The 26,543-nt window shown below is 36.8% G+C and overlaps 1 protein-coding gene across 1 annotated transcript in view; it reads right to left on the bottom strand.

Annotated features, from left to right (window-relative positions):
• Nucleotides 1-1,972: 1,972 nt before the first annotated feature.
• LOC136707807 (collagen alpha-1(XXV) chain) overlaps nt 1,973-26,543 on the bottom strand; it is a 221,528-nt gene continuing 196,957 nt past the window's right edge. The window contains exons 18-36 of the mRNA XM_066682067.1: nt 23,846-23,908; nt 22,939-23,007; nt 22,236-22,280; nt 21,833-21,877; nt 21,044-21,121; nt 20,530-20,553; nt 18,937-18,981; nt 18,516-18,560; nt 18,318-18,398; nt 17,954-18,016; nt 17,815-17,865; nt 16,843-16,869; nt 16,525-16,605; nt 14,614-14,667; nt 13,985-14,038; nt 13,790-13,816; nt 10,714-10,791; nt 7,056-7,094; nt 1,973-6,855 (exon numbers count right to left, since the gene is read on the bottom strand). Coding sequence (XP_066538164.1) covers nt 6,853-6,855; nt 7,056-7,094; nt 10,714-10,791; nt 13,790-13,816; nt 13,985-14,038; nt 14,614-14,667; nt 16,525-16,605; nt 16,843-16,869; nt 17,815-17,865; nt 17,954-18,016; nt 18,318-18,398; nt 18,516-18,560; nt 18,937-18,981; nt 20,530-20,553; nt 21,044-21,121; nt 21,833-21,877; nt 22,236-22,280; nt 22,939-23,007; nt 23,846-23,908 — 972 coding nt within the window. The 3' untranslated portion in view covers nt 1,973-6,852. The remainder of the gene's footprint in view (nt 6,856-7,055; nt 7,095-10,713; nt 10,792-13,789; nt 13,817-13,984; nt 14,039-14,613; nt 14,668-16,524; nt 16,606-16,842; nt 16,870-17,814; nt 17,866-17,953; nt 18,017-18,317; nt 18,399-18,515; nt 18,561-18,936; nt 18,982-20,529; nt 20,554-21,043; nt 21,122-21,832; nt 21,878-22,235; nt 22,281-22,938; nt 23,008-23,845; nt 23,909-26,543) is intronic.

Here is a 26,543-nt window from a genome sequence, read left to right as displayed (position 1 = left end):
AAGAAACTCCAAACGACAGGGCACAAGTAGAAAGATCAAGTAAATAAATAAATAGAAAAAAAATCCCTAGAAAACAAAACATATGGAGTACCATTTATGGTAGAACAACAAAGGTCTCCAGAAATGTGTATCGAGTCACAGCCATACTGCCTATTAACTATGCACCAATAGCAGTTTATGGAATCGAAGTGTAAAAAGCAGTACTTGGGACTGGTTTTTAGTAAGAGCCAGGGGCACCAACACCAGCAGACAATCAATCAATCAATCAATCAATTTTTATTTATATAGCGCTTTTCACAACAGGAAGTTGCAGAGATCCAGGTCCAAGCCTCCTATGAGCAAGCCAAGGGCAACAGTGGTAAGAAAAACTCCCTCAGCGTAGAAGGAAGAAACCTTAGAAGGAACCAAGACTCATCCGGGGAACCCATCCTTCAGACACCCCTCTGCAACACAGTGAACCCCACAAAAAAAAAAAAAAACACATCTCACTACACACCCAGCCCAAACACACAGCCACAACAAAAATTAATATTATTAACCACTAAAAGGACCCTTAACCTGGGTTTTGTGCTAGATGGGAGTTCCCTCGTGAGCCCAAGCCCTACCCATCATCCGTTCGGCAGCCACTACAATATCTTGTGTTTAAATCTAATCAGCGTTTTCCATATTTCATTTTTAAGTTCCTCTTTTGATAAATGCTGAGTGTACAAGCTGTAATTCTAAAGAAGTTGGGGTAGCAGATGGATTGCAAGAGAGCATGATGGTTTGAAAATACACTTCTTGGTCTATATAAAAGTAAGAGAGTACAACGTATTAAATATTTTTTACCTGATCAGCTTCATGGGCATTGAATATATTTTTGCGCATTCAGAAATCAATGCTTGAAACATTTTCCAAAACACTTTGAACCAGGTAATTTATAACTAGAAAAATAAAAAACCCATTTCCAAGAAAGTGCAATAAAAACAATCTGTAATTCATTCATATCCTGTATTTTCACTGAACGACTTTATTGTATTTTGTTAAATTGAATTCATTTAAAAATTGATGGCTGCAACCCACTCCCAAAAGCTGGGACAAAGGCATTGGATCACATACATTTTCTTCTTGATTAAACTCTTGAGACATCTGGAAACTTGTATTTAGCATGTATTTAGCTGTCTCTCAGATTTAGAGTGGTTTCCGACATAAATAATTGGAAACAGCAAAAGTCAATATTATTCACCCGTAGGTGTACTGTGGGTAGCAGGAAAAATCAATATTCTAAACTCTTTTCATAATTGGAGGGTTCTTTGCCATTTTTCTGCCTTGAGCTGAGAGAGGGGAAGCCTAGCATATCTGACAGAGCCACTTTTATATATATATATATATATATACTCATTCACTGACACCAGGGCTTTGTAAACACATTAGCTCAGTTTTCAGTGAGCAAACAAAACAGACTGGAGAGCAGCGAATGGTAAGAAACCATATTGTTTTTTGATTACAATTGTGAACAATGCCTAACAGTTCTTTAAGTACGCCCAAGCCCATGTTTCTATATTTTTCACTGTACCATGACAGTTACTAATGCAGTGAATAAAAAATAAAAGGGCTCTCCTAGTGTTCTGAATCATAATTCTTTGCAATCTTCTATTCAAAATGTTCCTTTAGAGCTATTTGACAATTTTCTTCTGAATTGTGGTATAAAGTAATGAGCGTCAAGCTGTATATCTTATAATTCACCTACTTAATGGTAACATTTTGAATCAAAACAGTATGAAATTCATTTTCTATAAACTCTTCACTCTTATTTTGCCTATCCCAACTTTTTTGCAGTACTTTGCAGGCATTTGTTTTGTTGTTTATATTTGCAAAACACAATCAATTTGGTCAGTGACATCAATGAAAAGCGTTTCCTTGTACATTTTCTAGTTTAAAATAAAGGTTCGAGAGAAAGAACAAATCACAGATTCATGCTTTTATTGCATTTTACAAAATATCCCTACTTTTCAGGAAATGGCATTTGTAGACGAAGAAAAAGAACAAAAAAGAAAAACTAAAAAAACCCAAAACAAAACCAACAAACAAACAAACAAAACCATCCAGGACAGACCCCGTCCTTTATGAGCAAGGATGAGTTGAGATTCGCCACTTTGCCAAATACCACATCAGCAGAAAATTCAGCTAGTCAAGAACATTGTTCCTTAATAAAGGTTTGAAGAATGTTTTAAGTCTACACCATAAACAGAACATAATGTTATTAAAGAATTGAGGGAATCTGGAGAAATAATATTTTAACAGAAAACAACCAACCAACCAACCATACAAACAAAGAACCATAGCTCAAAAATGTCAAGAGGAAACAGAGTTTATTTGGCTCCAACACTAATTTCATGTAAAATGTGTTTGAAATGAAGTGCCTTGAGCCATGTGAAGCAATTTTCCAAGAAAGGAATTTAAAAATATAATATAAAGTAAAACAAATGTGTGTTTTGAGAGAGAGAGAGAGAGAGAGAGAGAGAGAGAGAGAGAGAGAGAGAGAGAGAGAGAGAGAGGTAATCTGCCAAAAATACATATTTCATTAGAGGTTGAAGAAGCTGATGTTGGAATATGAATATCAAATAATGTTTGATTGTGTTAAATGATCAAATCCATAGTAAAATCTACCTTGTTCTCCTTCACCGTATCACGTATAACTGTAATTATCTCATGCAGTGTGCCTCTGTTACAGGTACGTCTCTCACTTAAAAACTGCTTTCTTTGGAGCAAATGCTGTAACATTAGACAAATACATTCTTGATGAACGAAATAAAACAATGATCACAAAATTCCTGGGCAATTCAAAAAATAATATTTTATGAAAAGTGGAATTTTTTAAAAGATTCTGAAAATATAAAACAAATCAATAACAATAAAAACTGAAAAATGTAATTTCATACAGCACCAATGATGAAAGTATAGAAACATTTTATGCAAATATTGAAATAAAATGAGTTTAAAAAGTTGCATTTGGCTCTCATGCACTCAAAATCAAGTTAACTAAGACACAGCTCCACAAAACAATATTGTTTAAGTGTAAAAACAATAAATGGAGACACTAATACATACCAGATTTAAGAAAAAAATAACTGGTAACAGAGCTATACAGTATGACTGCTGTATCACTGAATGAATGAGTGAAAGCCTGATAAAGAAATAATGTGACAATTCCACAGTCTATTTGTATTAGGTTTAAGTTTCTTTGTTCATAACGTGTAAAAAAATAATAAAAAACAGGAATCACCAGTGCCGCTGTAAAATAGATTAAAATATATTCTTATAACTTACAATAAATGAGTGTAGCTGACATTGATTTGCATTCTTATACTGAATATGGTTCACATATCAATACATAGAAGAGAAGTATAAATTGCACTTTTCATCAAATATTTAACTGCACGCATAGTCCACTATACACATATTAATCTACATTCAATTTAACAAGAAGTATGGAGGGGGTGGGTCTATATTACAGGTAGCATGTGAATACTGCATATGGTTTACATTTACTTATTGACTGATTTTTGACAAGAATTACAGCACAATTAGAACAGCTGTTTAACACAATGAATTAAAATTAAACGGCTTAGCGTAAACTGTCATAGTGTGGTGTAATTTAGCAACAACATACATATAGATGGAGATAGGACAATAAAACTTCATATTTTTCCTAGTTGGCATTACGTTTCAGTGCACTCCATCATTTATGGTAAGTTGCAAGCAAACGTTTGGGCTTTCAGCTGTGATGTTATGTTGTTTGTGAGGTGAAGATAAGTATCAACACTCTACAGGAATCAGACTTTAATCGGATATTGTTCTGAAACATTTTCCTGCACATTTTCTTTAATTTACCCTTTCTTTAATTAAACCCATTTTCAATACAAGTCCAAATTAATACGTAGAAAATGTTCTTACTTTCCCTTCAACAACTAAAATTCAACATATTTGCCCAAGCATTTGCACACACCTTTATAATACTGAAAGGTATATAGACTTTCAAATCTACCCCACAATATAAGGAATGCCTCTTTAGACAGCAATATGCTTAAGTATAAAATGAAAGCTGCATTACTTAAAAGTATAAAAGCGAATGCAGATTGTTTTCAGTTAATATCAACTCTATATACAAAACAAACAAAAAATAATAACCAAGCTGCCTCAGAAAAATAAATTGCCCAACAAACTTAGACTCCACTCAGTCACAGGCAGTTTATATTGGGCTGAAGCTGTCAGGTTTATGGATTAAATCTGAAGATATATGTTAATGTCTACAGTCTCTTTTGGCTTCACACTTTCTAAAGATACATTCATATGCAAATGTTTCCACACCTCTTGTAAAATAATGGGTTTTCTTGATTTTCTAAGTGTGAATAAGTGAACACATCTAGGAATATGGCATTTACTGATCATTTTATTGCCCAAATTAATTTAACATATTTGGGTTTTAATGAGAACGCTTGAACATTTTATGTTATCTTTCTAAGTAACTGCAAATTAACAACTGTAGACGTGTGTTCACTGTATATATTTTAACTTAAAAAATCAACCAAACATCATCTGCATATGGCTGTGTATATAGTTTAGACAAATATTAACCTATGGCTAATGCTAAAGTACCAGGATTTCAAATGGCTCTGGAATGTTGTAGCACTCATTCTGCTGTTCAGAATTTTGTTTAAAAAACTTTGAGTCCTGAATTTTAGCTCAGTAATCAGATTTTTTAAAGACCTTTTATGTGTTTGCTATTGGTGCATCTAAGAGTTTCCTGGGAAACTAACAACGAATGCCTTATTTTAATTTAACAACTCTGAAATGAAGATGACCCATATAAAATGATCTAAACTCTTAAATACCTACCAGTCAGGGTTTGATTCTGGTACCATAAGTTTATCAGTATTGGGTATACTGTGTGCATGTCCTGTATTTAGAAATGAATCTGATTACTGAGTGACTCATGTAGACTTTTCTCATGATCAGTAAAATGCTAATTTATTTGAACAAATCACTGCCATAAATCTGGTTCTCTAAAGGGGTTAGATTTTTGTGTTCCTGTCAACACATTCAGTGTTAATTAAGGTTTAGAGACAGAATCTTTCTATGCTACACATTTCACATACTGGAATTTTTGTGTTTGCTTGGAAATATGTACATGAGCCTTTTTTGAACAAAGTGGAACAAAGAACAAATGACCAGAAGCACCAGCTACACATTATCAAAACTTCAACACAGAAGCACTCATTCCTTGAGAGGTTAAACAACCCTGTTAGCGACGTCCCTTTGACTCCTGTCTGAATCCCTGAAAACAGCAGATCTGCACTTCAAAAACGAAGAATCTCTTCTGTCGGTGCCCTCAGCTGCTCTCACGATATGTGAACAGCATGCATTTGCAAAACTGAAACATTTCCACAAGTCAAAGCACAAAATGAAGTTTTGCCGTAAAGGAATGAATAAAAAAAGGCTAGAGGCACAAAAGGCTATAATAAAATAAAATAACCAAATTAAATCAAAAAAGAAAAAAAATCTTTAAAGAAACGTCATCCTGTATTTCTCAGTTGATCACAAGGTGTAGCATTCTCGATGCAAATTCTGCCCACATGCCACACCCACTCCAAAGAACTGCGAGGTCCAAGCAATTGCATTCGGGCTGAAGATCCATCCAATTTCCTCAGGATTAGACCGAAGACCAGTGCGGCTGCTGCCCCTTCCTTCTGTGCACTTAAATGTCATACTCCACTGGTGGTCACCCTTAGTGAGCGAATCAGGGAGTCACCCAAATCAAATGCCGAGGCACTGCAAAGGGCAGTGTAAGAACTGACCTCCTTACAATAAAGGTAACCAATAATCATTCTTTCACCCTGCAGATAAATCATCTTTCAGGCCACCAGCCAAGGTGTGACTCCCTTTAGAGAATGACAAAAGAACAAGGTCAAGCTTCAGTACTTCAGACTTTCATCGCTGTCAGAACAAAATCCCCAGTCTCTAATGTTTGTCATAGGTTGAAAATGACTGCTGGTTTTTTACATTGTTTGCCAATTTTATGTTGAATAGTTCAAAAGAAATGTTTTAAAATAACAAAGAAAAAAAACCCTGGTTCCATTAACTTCCATTCAAATAAAATCAGTTTTCTTCTCCTGTAAAGTAACCAGTTTGGAGCAATGAGGTTTTGTTCCAACAGCAATGATTTGTAATATTACAATGTGTTGTAATAAAAATAAAAAAAATAAAAAAAATAAGCCAATGACAGCCAGTTAGGGTTTTGTAGAAGCCATAACATTTTTGGCCACACCGCCATGTGATATGTTTACACATTCATGCGTATTTCGGCATGTGGAGATAGCCTTTAGTCTTTTGAGCTTGGTAGTATCACATGGTGATGAGTTTTCAGATGAATGCAAACATCTACAAATAGCTGAGAGTCAGTCCTCATCTCTCCATCACCTCCTCCTCCTCTTCCACCTTGTTAGTCCACTTCTGTAGCCGTTCATATTCTCTTACTCCGAGGACCATGCAGTGCTGCCCTCATTTTAAGAGTCTCTTAGCTGGTGAAGTATTTAAACTCCACTGTTATTTGTGTGAACATGATACACACTGTTATGACTGCACAAAGGTGAGTGAAAGCAGCTCAGTGTGTCTTTGTGTGTGTGTGTGTGTGTGTGAGAGTGAGCAGGAGCCTTTTAAGCATTTGCTCTTTTTCCTTCAATGTGTACACACACACACACAAAATGGTACTCGTTAATTTATACTTTTTTCCACAATAATAATAATAAAAAAAACTATAAATACAAAAATGAAGCATTATTTACAAATTCCATGCTCTTTGAGTTAGACTGATCACTGTAAGGGAAACACAAAAAGGAGTACTGTAAGATAAAACATTCAAATACACAAAGTGGTTCACAGTTAAGACGATATTTAGCAGTACACGGTGTTACTTGATGTGCCATTAGAATACAAAACCCATGCAGTTTCATTAAGGACACATTAAAATAGCCTTGTAGGTGTCTAGCTAGTCAACATCTGGCTCAGACACTTACCTTTTGCCAGCAGCCAGGCATTGGTAGTCCATCTGGACCCTGTTGTGGAAAACAAAACAGTGAAACTGTATCAATGAGACATATGTTGATCTGATTTTTAAGCTCTAGGGAATATTTTACAACATTTATGTGCTAACAGAGTTTGCTGTGTGCTTGGCAAATGACGTCTATGATAAATTAATTTAAATAAATAAATACGTTACCCACCACAACTACTACTAATGTTCTACTTTATTATTATTATTTTACACCAATGAACACTGTCAACAATAAAATTTCTTTTGTTATGATGTTTTAAAATGTGCTTCATCATGTTCTAAATCTAAATTTTCTCAATCATTTCTGAGTTCGACTGTTTGCAAAATAACTGAATGGAGCTGAAACAATTACACACTGGAATGTCAAAAGTTCTTTTATAAGTCATTAATAGGAAGTTTGTATCACTTCGCTGCAGTAACAGCTTTTACGCGTCTGGGAAGGATTTACAATAGATATAGGAAAATATCTGCTGGGATATGATAGCATTCAGAACCAAGAACATGAGGTGAGGTCAGGTACTTGATTTACTGGATGCTTCAGATTTAGAATTTATGAGAGCTGTTAAATTTGCTAAAGAAATGTTAAATCTTTAATTTTTTAAAAAGCTTACATACATTTATCAAATATTTTAGAAATGCAGAAAATGTTTTATCTTTGGACTTCAAAAAGATGCACATGATGAGGCAAACTTTAAACTTTTGTAACTAAAAATCCATTTAATAGCAAACTTTGTACGGTTGCATGAACAATGTATTTTTTCTTGTTTTATTTTCAGTTGTTTAAATATTGGTCAATGGTGTGACTTATGGGACGCCAGATAGAGTGGAATTGTAAGTAGGTATATTTTTCAAAGCTTGTTAACTACATACAATAGCCCCCCGACCCCCGCCTCAACCCCTGCACCCCAACCACCAAAAAACAAATCCAAAAATATTCATACACACTCAGTGCTCAAACTGAAAATGGCAATAATGTGACTGAGTGGCATGCAATGAAAGAGTGTTTGCAGAGATTTTAAATTCGAACATACAGTTTGTTCGATATGTCAGTCAAAACAGTGCTAATGGTAAAACATATAGTAACTTGTTTTTAAGAATATGACATTGTAATGTGTCAATGTACATGCACAGTCAGTGTTTATGAAACATTTTCAGGTTTTCAACACCTCAAACTCCTCATGCATATTTAAGAAATGTGAAATGGAAAAAAAAAGTTTGCCATCCAAGTAAAACAAAAAATATGGCAAAAATATACATCAGCTTGTAAAAATACACATCACATATGGTTTAACAGCCTTACTGTTCTTTCTAATACTTCCTTATAAACAGAGAAGAAAGACAAATTTAGAATTATACAAACCCCATTCTCAGAAAAGTTGGGAAATTCTGTAAAATGCAGTGAAAACCTGAATCCTTGCTTTGTTAATTCCATTTAAATATTATTTAATGGACTGACATACAAAGAAGAGATTTCCAATATTTGCATTGACTAATGTGATTGTGTTTTTTAAAAATAGATTTTAAATCTGATGCAACATAAGTTAATGTAGTATTGATGGTACGAAATCATGTCACAGTGTTCTGAAGCATTATACTATAAGAAGGTGAATATAAAAAGGAGCATTCACCAAAGGTGCAGTCTTTGCAAGCTTTATGCCAAAATTAGTGGGAGAATTGTTTACCAGTTCAAATAGATGCTTCAGTGCAAGATCGCAAAGAATTTTAAGTTTTACACCATCCGTGGTTCATAATATGAAATGATTCAGGGAGTTGGGGAAAAATATATAAAACAGTGGACACATCTTTGAGGTCCGAGTTTTAGCTTGTTTTTTGGGGATAAATAGGCAAAAAAAAAGAAGAACATTCAGACAATAACCAACAAAGAGAAGAAGCTTGCATCTGTGGTGGCAATAGGGTTCATCAGTACCCATGACATTGTTGATCTACGATTATGTGAAGGTAACAATGCAGAGGCTTATATTTTTATTTTTGAAAGAGATCTGCTGCCATCAAGATGACATCTTTTTCCAAGATCTTCATTTCTATTTCAACAGGGCTAGGCCTCTCTGCATGTGTTACATCAGCATAGCTTTGTAAATATAGAGTGCATGTGATTGACTGCCATGTCAGTGTCCAGATCTGTCTCCTTTAGAACATGTATGGCTGTAACAATGGCCTCTCTTGAATTCACAGATTCAATAGCCCCAGACTATCACTCCAATTTAGGACCCAATCAGAGCTAGGGAGGTCACTCGCCATCACCGCAGTTCTAAATTGCTCTCAGCAACTCTTTGTGAAATATTTCTTGTGAAAGCAGCTCAAGTCTTGTATACAGGAAAAATGGACAAAAACCTCACTTGCAACTATTGGTATCTTCAATTCCCAAACAATTAAAAAGTATAAATTAAAGAAAAGGTGATGTAACCCAGTGATAAACATGCCTCTTTATACCAGCTTTATTCGAGTGTGTGATGCAAGCTTCAATTTTTAAATTTTTTTCTACTGAACAAATGTTATTAAGTTTAATAGTGAAAACATTGCAAATGTTTTCTTTGTCTTTTTGTCTTTTAAAAAAAAGTTTCAAGAGAATAAACACATTAAGGATTTCAGTTTTTACTGCTTTTTATTAATTTCTTCTTTATTTATTATTATTATTTTTTGTAAATATGTCCCAACTTTGAGAAAATGAGAAAAGTTTGTATTAAATATTTAAAAAATAATCACTGCCCACAGAGTAGTGGAATAATAAAAAAAAAATACTTAAAAATGGTAACCAGGATGCTAAGAGCTGAACACTCAGTGAGGGCCAAATTGGAACAGGTCAGAAATAAGTTTGTTATAAGACTAGAGGTTAAAGAGATTACTCTAAAAGTATTTTGTCCTAGCACAGAAGCAAAGGTTAGTCACTGCTAGTTACAGAGTCTTGCATCTGCCATGTGTTGTCAGTTACCATAGACAATACATTTGATTTGTTTTGATTGTCTTAGTAAAACCACACAGAAGCAAATAAATAGGTGTTAAAAACAGTTTTTGTTTCTTTTTATCTGTACATTGATTCAAGTTTTCTGTTCTTTTTCTTTGTCAAAGACAGCACATGCAACTATTGGCATTTTAAGAGCAACTCTTATCCATGGAAATCAATAGTTGCAGCGGACATAACACTTAAATGTAGGGCAGTCTTGATAAAGTTAGAGGACACTAAGATGACCTACAGAAATGTTTATAATGTTTATAACTAACTATAACTAAGCCAGATTATCTAAAAGCATTATCATTTCACATAAAAAGTGTTATGATTAAACTCTGAATAGTATAAGAACTAACAACTTGTTTAGTTGAGGGCCTTTTTAAAATTAAAATGTGTATCGGTAGTCCTGACAAGCCTATGAACACTGTCCTATAGTAAGTGTTACAGATTTGGGCTGGAAAAAAACATTATTCCTTTAAGCATTTTGGTTAGCAGGGTATTCATTTATCAGGTCTATTGAAAATGAAGCAATTTACCACTTCATAAGCCATGCATGGAGTTTGGCAGCTGAGCACTGTGCCATGACGGTTTACAGGCACAGAGAATGGCAGCATGCACAGGAGAGGATAGGAAAAGAGGATAGATACTGTACCAATTGGCATGGGGCATCCAGCCCGTCCAGACCAGGTTGGCCTGGCTCGCCCTTTTCACCCTTAAAGCCCCGGAAACCCTGTGTCATAGAAAGGGAACTGGGAGTGTTACTGGGATAGAGGCTGCAGGCGCCCTTCCGGCCTCTCGCTGCGAGGGCACGGCACAGGGCAGAGAGGAGTGACCCTGTTGGGGACTGGCAACCGCATTCACCCACGATTCATTTACATATCCAAAGCATAATTAAATATTTCGCTTATCCAAACATCGCAGTTCAATGTATGGAAAGCATGAACCCACCAGTCAGTTAATGTTTAGGGATTATTTGGGTTGCCAGATTGTCCTAAGGGTCACTTTTCTCTAAAAGATCCGCTGTCTTACGTCACGGGAGGTTTCCAACCCTCAGCTGGGACATACCAATGGGCAAGGTGCATCTAATCCAGGGGCACCCTGTTCTCCTTTCTCCCCCTTAGGCCCTTTTTTGCCCTTCTTTCCCTTCTCCCCCTGTGGACACAATGGTGTGATCAGCTGAAGAAATGTTCTCATCAGATTAAAGGAGCACATTTTTTGAGAGCACTGAAATCTATTTCTCTCGTGTATGTGGTTTATTCAGTCCTCTTTGGGTCTGTAAAAGACTACTGTAAAAGAAACATAAGGAAGCAAACAGCAGCACATGGACAGCAACTGAAGTGACGGCAAAGAAGTATTCTGGCAGTAGTTTAGTATATAGTCTTCTTCTCAAAATATATATCCTCTTCAAATTCACACACACACACACACACACACATATATATATATATATATATATATGTGTGTGTGTGTGTGTATGTATAAGTCTAGTTTTTCTGGCTATGTTTTTTTTTTCTTTTGGAAACCCTTATATTCTCCCCAGATTTTGCTTCTTGACCAATAAGATTATCCCCAGCACATTTACTCCATATATATATATTTCCTTTCACGCTGTATAATGACCCAGTACCATTTACAGAGAGGCAGTGTCATAACCCCATGCTCCCACCTCCGTACACGTTGTAGCTTTACCACAATTTGCAATAAACATTCCTGCAGCTTTGTTATCAAAAACCTTTGAGATGGATATATGTTCTACACTTATTCATATTGTAATAAGTAACAAATAGCAGCAACAAAACCTTCAGAATACTTGATTACCCAGTCTGTGTGGAAAGGTTTTAGGTAAACCTGTGAAAATGGAGCCACACATATATTAGGACAGCAGGGATGATTAAGAAAGGCTTAAATCCAGAAAAGGGAAGGTCAGGATATGTTAGATAGGAATAGGATATCACAAAAAAGCAACTATGGAGATGAACAGATGAAGGGAGAATAGTCTTGAAGGGCACAAAGGAAGAGAAAGAGCAGGGAAATAAAACCCCAAAGTCGTAAAGAAAGCTTGCACCCAATCTACACCTAAATTACACAGTAATAAAAAAAAAACTGTATCCCTTTCTTAACGTTCCTGGCAACATGCGATATAGGGTGTCTTCATCTAAACCTAAATACAAATGACTAAAGCAAGTGTTCATGGACCATATCCGGCTCTACATCCATATTTATAGATAACAGAAAAGTAATGAGACTGTACTGACAAAACTAAATGACGAAAAGATGATTATGGAGATTGACTCATGACTTAAACGCAGGCGAGGACTTGCAGTCTGAAAAGCTCTTGTCATTCATTAGTGTTTAGGTCACTGTTTGCAAGTTTTTCCAAAAAAAGGAAGGGATACAGTTTTCTTGAGAATAAAGCCATGGGAATAAAACAGGCAACATACTTGTATTACACACAAGCAGCAGTAATTTAAAGGTGACTTCTTCTACACATTATGTCATGGAATCTGATTTGAGTGCAAGAAAAGTTAGCTGACTAACCAGTTTAGCTTTTAATCGTATTACACACTTCATAGCTTCATCGTGGAAGCTGTATCATTAGTTTTATTTATTAATTTTTAATTAATTAATAAGTTAATAATCATCAACTGTTGATGAGTGTTTTGTCAGCTTTGAGAAACATGATGCTTGCTTTCATTAATATAATGTCTTCATTAATAACAATGGTAAACCAATGGTAAATCAAGCTGGCAGAAAAAGGCACGTGCACTGAAATGATCCATTCATTACAGTGAGAAGCAAAATTATGTGAAATGTTTTCTGTTTGTTGATGGTTGAGAGAGACCTGTCTCATTCCATGACATTCTAAAAATGTGTAAAGTTGTCCAGCATCAGCCAGGAAACTCTAATCTGAGACATGAGTCGTCCAGCAATGAAATGAGCAGCATGCATGGGAGGAGAAATAACATAAAAGCAGATTCAGCAGCAACTGCCTGCTGTCAATGGACTAGCTCTGCAATATTTGTTGGTTTAACACTAAATAGAGAATTGTGAATATGTATATAAAAATATTTTTGGGATCAAATGGTTATGGAATGAAAAAATGAAGTGGAAAACAAAAGTTTGAATGACTGAATTATAAATTGAATATATGTTTCAAACAATACGCAATATATAGCCAATATAGGGAGGGTCCTATCCCTACAATAAGCTTTCATGGTCCATTGACACCAGATCATCTAAATAAGAGGCCATTTTGAAAGGTTCCCTATGTCATTGGTCACCTTTTCTCCTCTTTCCCCCACGTCGCCTTTCTCTCCCCTTAAGCCTGGTAACCCCTGCAAAATACAACTTCACATAAGTACACATGCCTACAGGCCTAACTACTGAGGGCTGCATGGCTTCAGTGACATACAGGCTGAAACTCATATGACTCTCTACTCTTTATCCAGTGCCTGACTTGGCTAAGGAAATAATGACTTATATACTCAAACAATGCATTGTATTTGGCATTTATACTCAGACATATGCTGCAGGGTTTTCTAATGGGCACTATGTGCAGCTTTTGGCTGTAGAAGCCATAATTTCTTGACTTCTTTAGTGCAATATATAGGAAGTAGCGAGCCATTTGATCTGCAGCCATATAATTCCACTACAAAACACAGGCAGAAGCCCAAGGCACAGTAACAGACTTCAAGAGTAAAGCAGAGTTGCTGTTTGCATGAACTCACATCTAGCCCAGGTGTCCCAGCAGCACCCTGAGGGGGAAACAGATGGGAATTAAACTTTAGCACACTGTCCATTCCTGTTTAAGCTGTTTACTATTTTTCATTTTCACAGCGTAGTTTCACTATGTTTTTTGTTACAATTAAAAGTTTTTTTTTTTGGATGATTATGTTCTCTGTAAAGCAAATCAGTTTACTTACAGGAAGTCCATATGGTCCTCTTGGCCCAGGCTCACCTGTGGAACCTTTCTCACCCTGTGGCAGATACATTTCAGATTACTAATATTACTATTAACTTAAATATAAATGATTACAAAGTATTAACATGAAACCACAACAATTCTTATTAAAAAGGAAAATTAAATGTGTGTAAACACCTGATACCACAGTATTCAACCTTTCACAATGCATATACTATACACAATTTCCTTCATGAGACTAGATTTAGATCATAATTTGAAATTAAATTTGTTTTATGGTGTCTTTTACTTTGAGGGACATTATACCAAAATAACATGCTGCATAGTGGCGCAACAGATTTGTGGGTTGAAGCCCCACCTCGGGCCACTGTCTGTGAGGAGATTAGAGTGTTCTTCCTGTGTTTGCATGGGTTTTCCTTCCATATTCCAAAGACACCTTGGGATTGGCTGTTCAGAAAGGGTCCGCAGATGTAACTCTGTGACTGAATGTCTAGGGTATGTTCCTGCCTGGCGCCCAGTGATTCTGGGTAGGCTCTAGACCCACGGTATAGCTCATATTCGGGTATAGCTCATAGAGAATCACAAAGTACCTTGATAAATTAACCACGTAAGGACAGCAGTCAAACTTACACTATCTCCTTTAGGACCAGCGGGCCCAGGGGCACCTATTGGACCATCCATACCCTACAAACAGAAATCCAGGAGTCACTGTATTAATTACTCCACAAATAAGTAATGATTAATCTCTTTTACAATCATTGAGCACAAGGACGGTGGATGATTTGACAAGTCCACTGGCCAAAGAGTATACCATGTTACAGTAAGGTTTATTGTACCTCTTCAACCTTTCAAAAAAAATCATAAAGGAACACATTCATGCATATGTCAATCGCAAAAGAACAAAGCGATATTGATGAATGGCAAAATGTTAACAGATGAGTGGGTGTTAATTCTATGTTAATTTCACACTCATCAGCAGACAGACAGCGATCTGGAGTGGCCTTTAGGCCTTTCTTTGACTAAAAAAAAAATCTGTTGTCCCCCACCAGAACACACTGCTGTACAAAACAAGGTCTTTAGCCCAGTTTTTTCTTGCTTAAAGCTAAGAAGAGATGTTGGCTGGGCGATGATGCTCGTTCATGTGAGACTCACCCTTAATCCCGGCTTGCCGTCCAAGCCAGACGCTCCCTGCGCGTTTATGGAAGTATGAGTGACATGAAGAGGGGGATTAGTACATGATGAACACAGTGAGACGAACACAAAATTGCCAACTGAGTTGTTAACACACAGTCAGAAAAGAAAGAAACTGACAGAACAGCAGCGTATGAAGTGGACAGGGACAGGGCAGCAGTGGTGAAATGACAGAGAGAAAACCAAGGGAATGTGTCAGCTTTAGAGGGATGCTTCAGCCAAAATTGAAGTTTACAGATTTCTCTGATAAGTCCCTGCAAACAAAAGGTTTCTGAAACGTTATTCTTTAATTTTATGCTGGAGCTACTTAGTGTCTAAACAAGCAGGATTGGGAAAGTGACTTTAAAAATGTATTCCTTTACGGACTACTGAAGAACCACTGACTACTTACCAGTGTAAGATATTAAACAAACTAATCCAAACGATGGTAAAGTTCAGATTACATTCAAATTTTGTAATCAGAATAGAGTAAACCTCATATGATTAAATATAATTGAGTTAATGCCATACTTCTATAAAATGGCAAACAGGAAAACTATATTGATTCATGAAGCAAAATGAAATTTGGAATATAAAATAATAATTGCCAAAAGTATTCACACTACATCTGTAAATGGAGAATGGGGAAATTGGATTTAAATAATGTCTTTAAGTGGCAAAGATATCAATTGCTTATCACAAAATAAATGTTTTTCTTTTAAAGTGAAAGCAGCACTGATTTTTTTAAACTTTAACTAATCTACCATCTACAAGCTCTTGAGTATATTTTCATGGTCCAAAGAAAAACATTAACATATCCATGTTTTAAATGTTTAGTTTACTACATCGTTTGAACACAGCATATTCAAATCCTTCACAATGTGTGAAATGGACCAATAGAAATGCTCAGGAATGATTTCATGATCATTTTGCATGGACTTCCATTAAAACGTTTTTTCCATTTTCCTATAAACCTACTATTTTGGAGATACATGTTATTCTTAGGTGGTGACACGGTGGTGAAACAGGTAGTGTCATTGGCTCCCCCCTTCAGGGTGTGTGTTCCTGCCTTGCACCCAGTGATTCTGGGTAGGCTTCGGACCCACCGTGTGAATGACTGATGTTACCATGCCCAATTGTAAAGCACTGGGTTCTAAAGCAGTGAAACTGTGTACTCTGGATTGAAAGTGAGAGACATTTGGAGCATGCTGTGTAAACTTGATTTCTGGATGGACTATCCCATTCAAAACTGAAACAGATAATATGAACAGGGTACAAAATGAGGAAAGTAGCTAAAATGTTAAATGTTTTGCAGGAGTTAGATTTAAGCACTGACTTACAAGATGCATGGCTGTGATTTAGGCTACTTACAGGAAGGCCCATGGGTCCTCGGTCACCCTTATGGCCCGTCTCCCCTCGTACACCTTTCAAACCATGCAATCCTGGCTCCCCCTGAATGCAAAGGGGCAGCAGAGGTTAGTCAAATTGAGGAAGCATGATGTCTGTGGAAAACTTACTGCACTACAGTGGTGTCATTAATCACTGCCATTCTATTATGGAGTTCACTTTTATTAAGGTGTTAATCCTAAGTATTCTAAATGGTAAGAGAATTATTTTATGCACGGATCTTTAATGAAGTTAAAGGAGACATGTGGTGTAACGTATACTAACATTTATGTTAGGACTTACCTTTGGTCCGGGGAATCCATGTGGACCCTGAAAAGCATGACAAAGGCATGCATTAGCATGCCATGTGTGATTACCTGTTTCATAATGGAATAACTTGGTGTGGCATAATACTCCAACATCAGTGCCGAACCCCTCTAATGTTCTTATAACTGAATTAATTAAAATTAAAAAGTGTATACGCAGGTCTCTAAAATGTTTTTTTTTTTACTATATTTTCGAACCGGGAAAACAACAGCAGTAACACCCCCGATAGCCAAAATAGACCACATCAGCCCTGCCTTTCAAGAAACAACATGTACTTGAAGTGTAGCTGTGCATGTGAAATTGAATACACTTTCTTATCTAATCTGTTTCTTCTCAGTACATGACTTTTACAATACTTCCTGGTATGGTTTATGCTAGCAAGCAGAGTCATGCAATAAGATCTTACTAATAAACTAATAATAACTAATAATCAGTCTATCCTAACTTCTAATAATGTCATTAAATGCTCTTCAGCAATAATATTCCAATGGATTGAACCTTAATGAGAGAAATTTAAATAGCGAGGAAATTACTCTGTGATTGTGTCTCCTTAACCTTAGCCTCTCATTGGCAATCCATTCTGAGAAATGGCCATTGGTCTCTTAAACTCTAAATCTACTGCCTGATAGTGGTAGGTCAGCCACAGTAAAATGTATCACCATGTAGATTAGATCTATGCCCTCATGTTTTCTAGCTCTGTATAAAAGATGGCTGAGGCTTTCTTTACTGTTGGATGCATTGTTAGGGTCAGTCAGAACATGTTACTGATTTGCTTCAACACAGTAAAGATAAAACTAAATGCAAGTCCATGAACTTTCAGCTTTGTTAGATTATGTTCTTTGCAACAAATGCATGCAACAGCAGCATTGAGCAGGCAATGTATTAGTGGAAAAGAGCAGGTGAAACTGCTATAGTAATTGAGTTTACTATACCACCATTCAAACTCACCATTGGCCCAGGGGGACCGTGTGGGCCAGATGATCCAGGGGGTCCTATTATCTGTTAATATGAAAAATAATGTCAAATATGTTTGATATAGCAGTAATGTGTTCAGTAGGAGACCATGCTACATGTTTGCTGTACTTACAGAAGGGCCTTGAGGTCCTGGCAGGCCTGCATCACCCTTGTCTCCTTTTAGACCATTAACACCCTAAATGCACATCATGAAAATATTACTGACATTAAATGGATAAATATGTGGATCACAACAGTTTCTCTAGTGATTCTCATTCATGGTAGAAATCAATTATTATAGTGACACCTAGCTGTCTGGATATGTCAGTAAAATATGTTATTTTACTCATACTTTATCATTTTTAAGTTGCGTTTAATAGGAAAATATGAATACATTATTTTTCATAATAATTTTAGGTAATATTTGTTGGTAAAAATGTTTGAAACTTATGAAATTCTTTAATAATCTCTTAAATATTCATCAGACTGTTTCTTACGGGTAGTCCAGGCAATCCGATTGCTCCTTTTTCTCCAGATATTCCAGGCATACCCATGTCTCCTTTTGAACCTTTGTATCCCTAGAGCAGTGTACAATTAGTACCATTATTATATGCAATGTCTTTTTTTTTTAAACGCAATAATTTACCTTGACGAAAAAAACTTCAAACACACTAAAACAATATAGATTTGCCTACCCTCTCTCCATCAAGGCCGGGAGGACCTGGAGGCCCTTGATCACCCTGTAAAAAATGAGTACAGTATTAAATTCATAATCATCTACTAAGATTACGGACTTTAAAAGTGTGCTCTTAAATCGCATTTTCAGCATATTTCGTTCATTCATCTTCAGTGTCTGCTTCATTCTCATCAGGATCACTGTCAGACCAAAGCCTACACAAAACCATTAAGTGAAAACCAGGAACACAACCTGGACAGGGCCCCAGTCCATCACAGGGCATCACACAAACAATCACAGTCACTCAACACACTGGACATTTTCACAAACATCTGATTTGAGCATGAAACTGATCCATTTTTCAGGCCTGCTACCAAAGCTGTACATTACACAGGTTGAAAGAAGCCTAAATAAAACGTATAATCTCTTATGATTGCTACCTTGATGCCCTGGGGTCCGATTGGTCCAGCAGGCCCAGGGGGACCCTGAGAGAACAAATGGAAAAACCCAGAGTTACTGATTTAGAGTGAGACACAATGTTGGTCAGTCATAGTCCAGACACAAAAAAAGCCATTAACCCCTAAAATTCCAGGTCCACTGCATCCAAAGTCATGTTATTCTGTAACTCCATGAACTACAGTGCCAACCAAATGATTTATTAGGGATTGAAGAAGCTTGGAGTAAATTTCTTGGCCTGTTTTAAGGGGTTAATGTACATACTGGCGAGTATGTTGTTGATCAGATTAAATAAATAATAATGGCAGCACATTAAATATTCACGTAGCTGTAAAGCATGCTTAACAATGCATTCCACTAACTCAAATGAAATACATTTAATTAGTAAATTAACACAAAAACACAATACTCCGCTTTGTTTCATACAAAAACGTAAAAGTCTGGTCTCCTGGTCTCTTAGCTGCTAGTCATTGTTAACTACGAAACACAGGCATGTCACAACTACTCTCAAACCAGGGCTCTATTCATTGTAGCTGGTTTATAAGAACCACATTTTTTAAGTGCGGAAAGCTCAAATTTATCAAATGCTATCAAGTCTATCAAAAGTTACTAGGTTTGTGAGGAAACTTTGAATCGTTTCGGTATTATTCAGTGTATGAATAATCAATTCCGTTTGTTCTTCTTCATTCATTTGCTTTCCTTGCAGCTGTGGATCTCCGTGGATTAGACATCTCTCCATGGAAATGTAACATTTTAATCAATACTTTATAACCATCCAGTGTTCATTACCTGACTGCTTCACTCTGCAGAGGCAGGAGACATATCAGGTCATAGGAATACCACAGTAAGTGTCTATTCATTGTATAGTGTACATTCCACTTCAGTAATTGTAATGAGAGTCATTCTACAAGTCAGACAAGTCATACTTTACAAACTGAGACACACCCTAGTGATACTTTCGATAGTTGCATTCCACACTGCTGCTCTTTGTCTGTACAAAAGCTTGTTTGTCTGTATCTGCAGCCACTAAGCACTAAGAATCTGTTGCATTTGACCACTTAAAGCTGGTGTTTCTAATAACACGAGGCATAGAAGACAGGATACAGTGACAGTGAGATCCCTGAAGTTTGATCTTTTTAAACATCCACTTACAGAATTATACTGTATGGCCAGTTATGCTCTGGGCATGTTTAATATCGTGACAAACCTGTAACGTAACTTAAATTCCCACTCATTTGAACTGTGTATAAGATTGTTCCCTTATTGTCCCTAAATGAGGAACCTATGCCAGTTACAAAGAATGGAGCCCATCCTCTTATCAGTGTTATAGTAGGCAATGTCTGGTTCATGTATTTTAGATTTGTGAGGGAATTTCAGATGCCTTCATTGTTCTGCTATGTCAAACATGTCAGTCTAGCTTCAAAACCAATGCACACAACAACTGCTGTTAAATGTGAGGCACTGAGGTGAAGTTCAGGGCATTAGCAGAGAAGAAACACTTTGATGGGAATGGGATTAGGTCCATGCAGGGCAAAGGAGAGCACTCATGTAAAACAGACAAGACGGAGATTTATTACCGTCACTGTAATAGTGGTTATCTTCTGTAGGCAGCCAGGAGGCAAGAGAAAGCGAAAGATAAGATTACTAATTATGCACAGAATTAACCTGTGTGTGCAGCATGCTTATTGCTTTCAGTCTTTCCGCCTATCTGGAAGAACAAGTGTCAACATGCAAATAACCTTTAACCTGTAATAGTATATTTTTCCTGGATAAAATCATTGAAATATGTGTCAAATTATTGTGAAATAATCCTTTTACAATGTGTCCTTTTACAAATGAACTGTGCAGTGCTTTATCACGTACCAGGACCTGTTATTGTTTCACAGCAAAACTAAAGAGCCCTGAACATTTAGCACTCAAATAAATGACCAAGCATTTAAAAATGTAGCCTTTAACGTATTATTGCATAAACTACACGGACTTATGAACATTTGAGCAAAGACTAACACACAACAACTAAAGAAATGAACTTAGAAGTGACACACAGACATGAACCCATTCTCTGTCTTAAGAAAGTGTTGATGTCCTGACCTGAAGCGCCTCCTGGATGTTTCCATTGTAGTCAATGATTTCAGTTGTGCCCTGATCTCCTTTCTCTCCAGGTGGACCCTGAGATAATAGGGTGAATAAACACCATGATGAATTTGTCAATATAACTGATCTCGATGAAAAAGTGGTAGACTATTACTATTATTTAAAAATCAAACTTAAAACATACACCTTTGTCAGACTCATAATATCAATTTTCATTGTGATGCTTTAAGCCAGGCATACACTGTGCAAATTTGGTCCTTTTTCAAAGTCAGATTTGATCATTATCAGATCGATTAGAGCTCAGAGCGAGCAGTCGGATGTCCGGATGGATTTTGGTCGCTTGTCTTGCTGAATACATAGAGTGAGCTGATGCTTTGGATGCTGCTACACATGTGCACAGTCCAGTTATGGCTCACCTCCAATTTTCACTGCAAGTGGACAAACCATAGTGTCCATGTTTTCGCCACCTGCGGGCCCATGTCGCGAATTTCAGCGCACAGCATTGTACAAGTAAGTCAAGCAATGCACTTTTTCAACGTGTATTTACACAAACCTCTGCCAAGGGGCTGCTTTTCACCCACAGTGTGTGAGCATGTATGTTGCAGCGTGCACCAATGGACTGATGACTTTTGTACTGTGTGAGCATATAAATTGCAGGCTTTGTTTGTACACACTGAGCAATTGAAATGTAAAATGTGATTAATCACCAAGGAACGAGGTTTCCAAAAATCACATGGTGTATGCTTGGCTTTATACGATGATAGATTCTGCACATTGGATACTCACTCTTGGCCCCATGAGGCCAAAATCTCCTTTGTCCCCAGTATCCCCCTGTAGAAATATGCACAGTTTGACACAGGATTTCAAAATAATTTTTGCCTCAGTGACATTGAACCTCATACGCTACAGGCCTGTTGCTAATGTATTAGTCTCTAGACTTCAGTCTGTCCCATGACTATTATAAAATTCACTATAAAACTAGTATGTAGGGTATAAATATTATTAAGAGTGAGGAGTGAAAGGATATACACTCCTATACAGTCCTGCATACTGATCAGGTTCTTAAGGGGTTAAAAACCATAGCTATACAAATACGGCCATATTTTCTGAACTGATATAAGCTATTTCCAGAAACAGTGATATAAGCTCAATTATTTTAACAGTGTGCAGGAAAACCTCGTTCACAAACCTTGGATCCTTTCAGGCCCGGTGTTCCAGATTCCCCCTGTGCTCCCTAGTGGTGATGATAAGAGTATACAACCATCATTTGAATGGAAAACACCTTGAAGGTCACCTGAATCTAGTCATGCCTTGTCAAAACATAATGGTCTCAGCCAGTCAGCCTTTAAAGTTATTCATCAGGGCAAGGGAACACACAGATTGTAATATTTGATGTAGGTACAGCTACACGAAATTCACTGATTTTGCTTTCTATTACATTTTTGGTTAAAACATATTCATGCTTAATTATGGATTTCATTTTTGTAAACAATCACACAACTAACTGAACTTAGTTTTACTTTGGGAAATTTTGTAAGAAGTGGGCATTGTAATATTTCAGACTGATGAAGAAACCGCACATTATCTGAGAAGATCATCAGGGGAAAAAAAAGAAACTTAATCCCAACATCACTTAATTTCCTTTTGAACCAGGACTTATTGTAAATTTATTTACTCTGTGTTACCAAAAAGTAGTTTGGTCTCTTCACATGCAATATAAATATGTTAAAATGTTTATCGGGATTTATTTAGATCTGTAAATATTTAACCTGGGTTTGTATATACATACATACACACATATATATATATATATTGTATAGTGTCCTTGACTCTCTCTTTTCTTTCTGTTTCACACTTTGTAGCATTATCCACACTGTGTCAACAAAACTGACCTTCTGCCCAGCTGGTCCGATTTCTCCACGTTCACCTTTCCCCGCTGGGCCGGCCTCTCCTCGCTCTCCCTGAGGAAGAAGGATGCTTTATGTTCTGGCGCCATTTTGAAATTTTGAGACTTTTTAAGTAATAGGTTTTATTTGAATAAAATATACTGCTAAAAGCTTATTCAGAACTGAAGATTAACTGAGAAGTTTAAAATGATATTTAAAATACCAGTAACAACTGATTCAAGCTTAATTAGCAAATTTCAAGACATCTGGAAACACATTGAACAAAACAAAACAAAACAAAACAAAAATAAATAAATAATATATAAAATAATTTTTTTTACAGTGTATAAGAACTATTAATTTCTGTCTATGGCTAAATCATACTGAATATCATGTTGAATTTTAAAAATGCACACGGTGTCCCCGAACTCTTTTGACGGCACTTATGATTATTTCTGCTGCTGTGTTTAGAATGAGCAGTAGAGGGCAGTATTGAACCATCTGTCATTTACTCTTCAGTAGTCACCGTGTACTTGCTTCCGCCGAGGGCTTCTAAAGAACCCTAAACTTCTGCACATCTTCCCACCTACACACAGTGAATATGTAGGCAAATATATCCCTAGTCAACCTCTGGGCATGGATTTGTCACAGTCCGGTTATATGTGGCCCCAAATGGATAAACTGCACAGAATGTGACAGCAATTCCTCTGACAACGGACCTCAAAATTCACTTTTAGATAAGCCATGTTTCATTTAAACAAGCTGTCATTCTGTGCAGCACCTTTCCAGTGTGGCCATGAAGAAGCTGACTGAAGCAGCATGTTCAAAGTAAATCCATTTTTCATTACAAAACAATGGAGCGTAGCAGCTTTTTACGGTAGCTTGAATATCATTAGCATCATTACTCACTGACCTTTGTTCCTGGCAGTCCTGGAAGACCTGGCTCTCCCTGAGGCCCGAGAAAGCCAGGTTCACCCTGTAATGTATGAAACATGTAAATAATATGAAAACCGTGCTTTTGTAAAAGTGGATTTGAAGTCACACACATACAATAATAGGTCAATCTGTGTATTTTACGGTGCACTCATTGCTGAAACAGATGTATAGATGTGCCCAAACAGTCTGAAAAATCTGCCTAGAAATCACTGACTAGGTTTGCCGTGCTCAGTGAGAGCTGTCTGTAAACATCCCACCATCATTAGGCTATGGAGCTGTGAAACTGCATTCTCCAGAGTGATTCTTCTTCATCCAGTTTCTATTTAATGAGTTAGAGTGTAGTGTATTATCTGACCTCGCAGAAGTTTAATTTGACTGAATGCCGTCAGGTGCACATCAGCATTCTAAAATGCAGCATAAAACCTTCCCAGAAGATTAGAAGTTGTTAATTTAGTAATTATAAGAGGCATTAATGTATACTTGGGCATTGTGTAGGGCATAATATTAGAAAAGACTGTTAATGGGACACTAATGCATCCATTTCAAGAGTAAAATGAGCTTAAATGGAAGTGAAACAGAAAATAGACCCTGCATTTTAAAACTGGACGTTGTGGCTCTTGAGGTGATGTGTGGAATCTTACGCTGGAGGGAAACCTGTTCTTTCATGCCTGGAAACCATTTAGAGATACAGAATGAACAGTACCTGCTGCTCTGTAATCTGTGTTCATAATGTGAAAAACAGGTATTAGGCCTGCTAATGTTGCTCTGTAATGGTTTTTCCTCTTACTAGTGCAGATGGCTATCAAGGCTTTTGTGTCTCATATTAGGGGATAGAGGTTGTCAGTAATATGTGCCTTTTTTAATGTTTTGCAGATGATAAATTTATTGACTGTGTTGCACTTTCTACACTGCAGTGACCTGTGTGCGAGTGTGTGTATGAATACACTCTTGCATCATCACTGTACTTCCTGACCCAGGTCATAGCCATATAATCAATCAGTCGTATTGTGAAAAGTACAAAAGAGCTCCTAAACGTCTGTAGCCTGTTCTAGGGGCATTTGCTTCTGGACTACCAATAAGAGTAAAGCAGAATCACAGCACATGTCCAAAGCTGGTGATGTTAGAGGGTTAGTTCTGAATCACAGATGCCATTCCAGCTCATCAAAAAAGTACTGGATGGTGCTCAATCACTCCACTGAACACAGTGCCACTGCTCAACACCCCAATGCTGGGGGGCTCTGTACTCTTCTACATCATGCTCCATTTGCACTGGGTTTAGTTGCCTCGTGTACAGCTGCTCCATTGGGTCTCATTCTATTTATTTACTATGGAGATTATACAAACTGTTTACCACAAAAGACTGTGAAACGATACTGTAATATTGTAACATCACCATAAGGAGTCAATAAAGAACCCCAAAAGCCATGTTAAGGTCTGCTACAAAGTATATTGAAAGCTTTTAGAGGTCTTGTGGATAGAAAATTATCGTGTACTTGAATGACTGACAGATGTAAATATGGAGAAGAAAAACTGCCCAAGACCCAAAGAATACCACCCCTTTTGTGGAACTTTGGGGTCTGAGCATGTCCAGCTGCCTTTGAAATGGACAGACTGGTCTTTATGAATGATGTAACAGCTGACAGAAGCAGAAAGGTGTACTGTGAATTGTACAGAAGTACTTTAACTTCTCCAGAATCCTCAAGGGTACCACTGAGGACAATGACCCAGACCAACTTATGAAAACAACTTTGGGGGGTTTTCAAGGCTAAAACATAACCTGGAATTGAAATGTCAGTGACTTGATCTTAGTAGCACTGAATATGTAATACATCTGTGAACGACTGAAGACGAGAGAGACGTTAAACAAGACAAATGTGTTGATATACAGCGTTTGACTGACACTCTTACCCAAAGTGTATACAGATTTAAATCATGGTCCAGATGTATGCAAATGTAGTGTTAAGTGTCTTGCCCAAGGACTCTTAAATGGTATGGTTTTCTGTGTGGAAGGTGGTGGTGTTATCCACTTTGCTATGCGAATCACGGATTTAGAGAGGTTGCAGACTTCAGGCAACCAACTACAAGGCTTTGAAAACAGATACATACTGTTATTTATGGGGACATTTCAGACCATGAAACAGACTATAAAAACAACAAAAAGTGGATAATATTTTTTATCTTTCACCAAATATAGATATGGACCACCTCTAGAACTGCCTCTGGGCTTTTATTAGATTTCTCATGCATGATCTCACAAAGTAATGACACAGCTAAAGAACAACTGTTCAATTACCTTAGGTTCATAAAAATGGGAAGACTATGTATTAGAAGTCTTTAAACATCAATTCAGTAAAGATATATCAGGGAATTCTAAGAGATGGCTCATCATCTTTACTGCTCAAATAAGACCATTTTCACTTCTGTCTGAAACCCCAGCAACTTCCTGAACCCAAATGATTTTAAATAATTTATGCTAGAAGAATTATCACAGTGCACCATGTGTTGTGTTCATAATAGGCAATGTGCATTGCTTATTGAGAGCTCATTTCTACCACTCTCCTACTTGGAAAAAGTCAATACTTCATCCACATGTGGTGTTTAGCACACAAAGAATTTGCCCCAGAATCTCCAATGCTTCCCAAGAACATATGAGCATCACATTAGCAAAAGAGCGT

The sequence above is a fragment of the Hoplias malabaricus genome, chromosome 9, assembly GCF_029633855.1.
Source record: "Hoplias malabaricus isolate fHopMal1 chromosome 9, fHopMal1.hap1, whole genome shotgun sequence".
Classification (NCBI taxonomy): domain Eukaryota; kingdom Metazoa; phylum Chordata; class Actinopteri; order Characiformes; family Erythrinidae; genus Hoplias; species Hoplias malabaricus.
The sequence above is the reverse complement of the archived record's forward strand: the minus strand, read 5'-3'. Positions and strand labels throughout refer to the sequence as shown.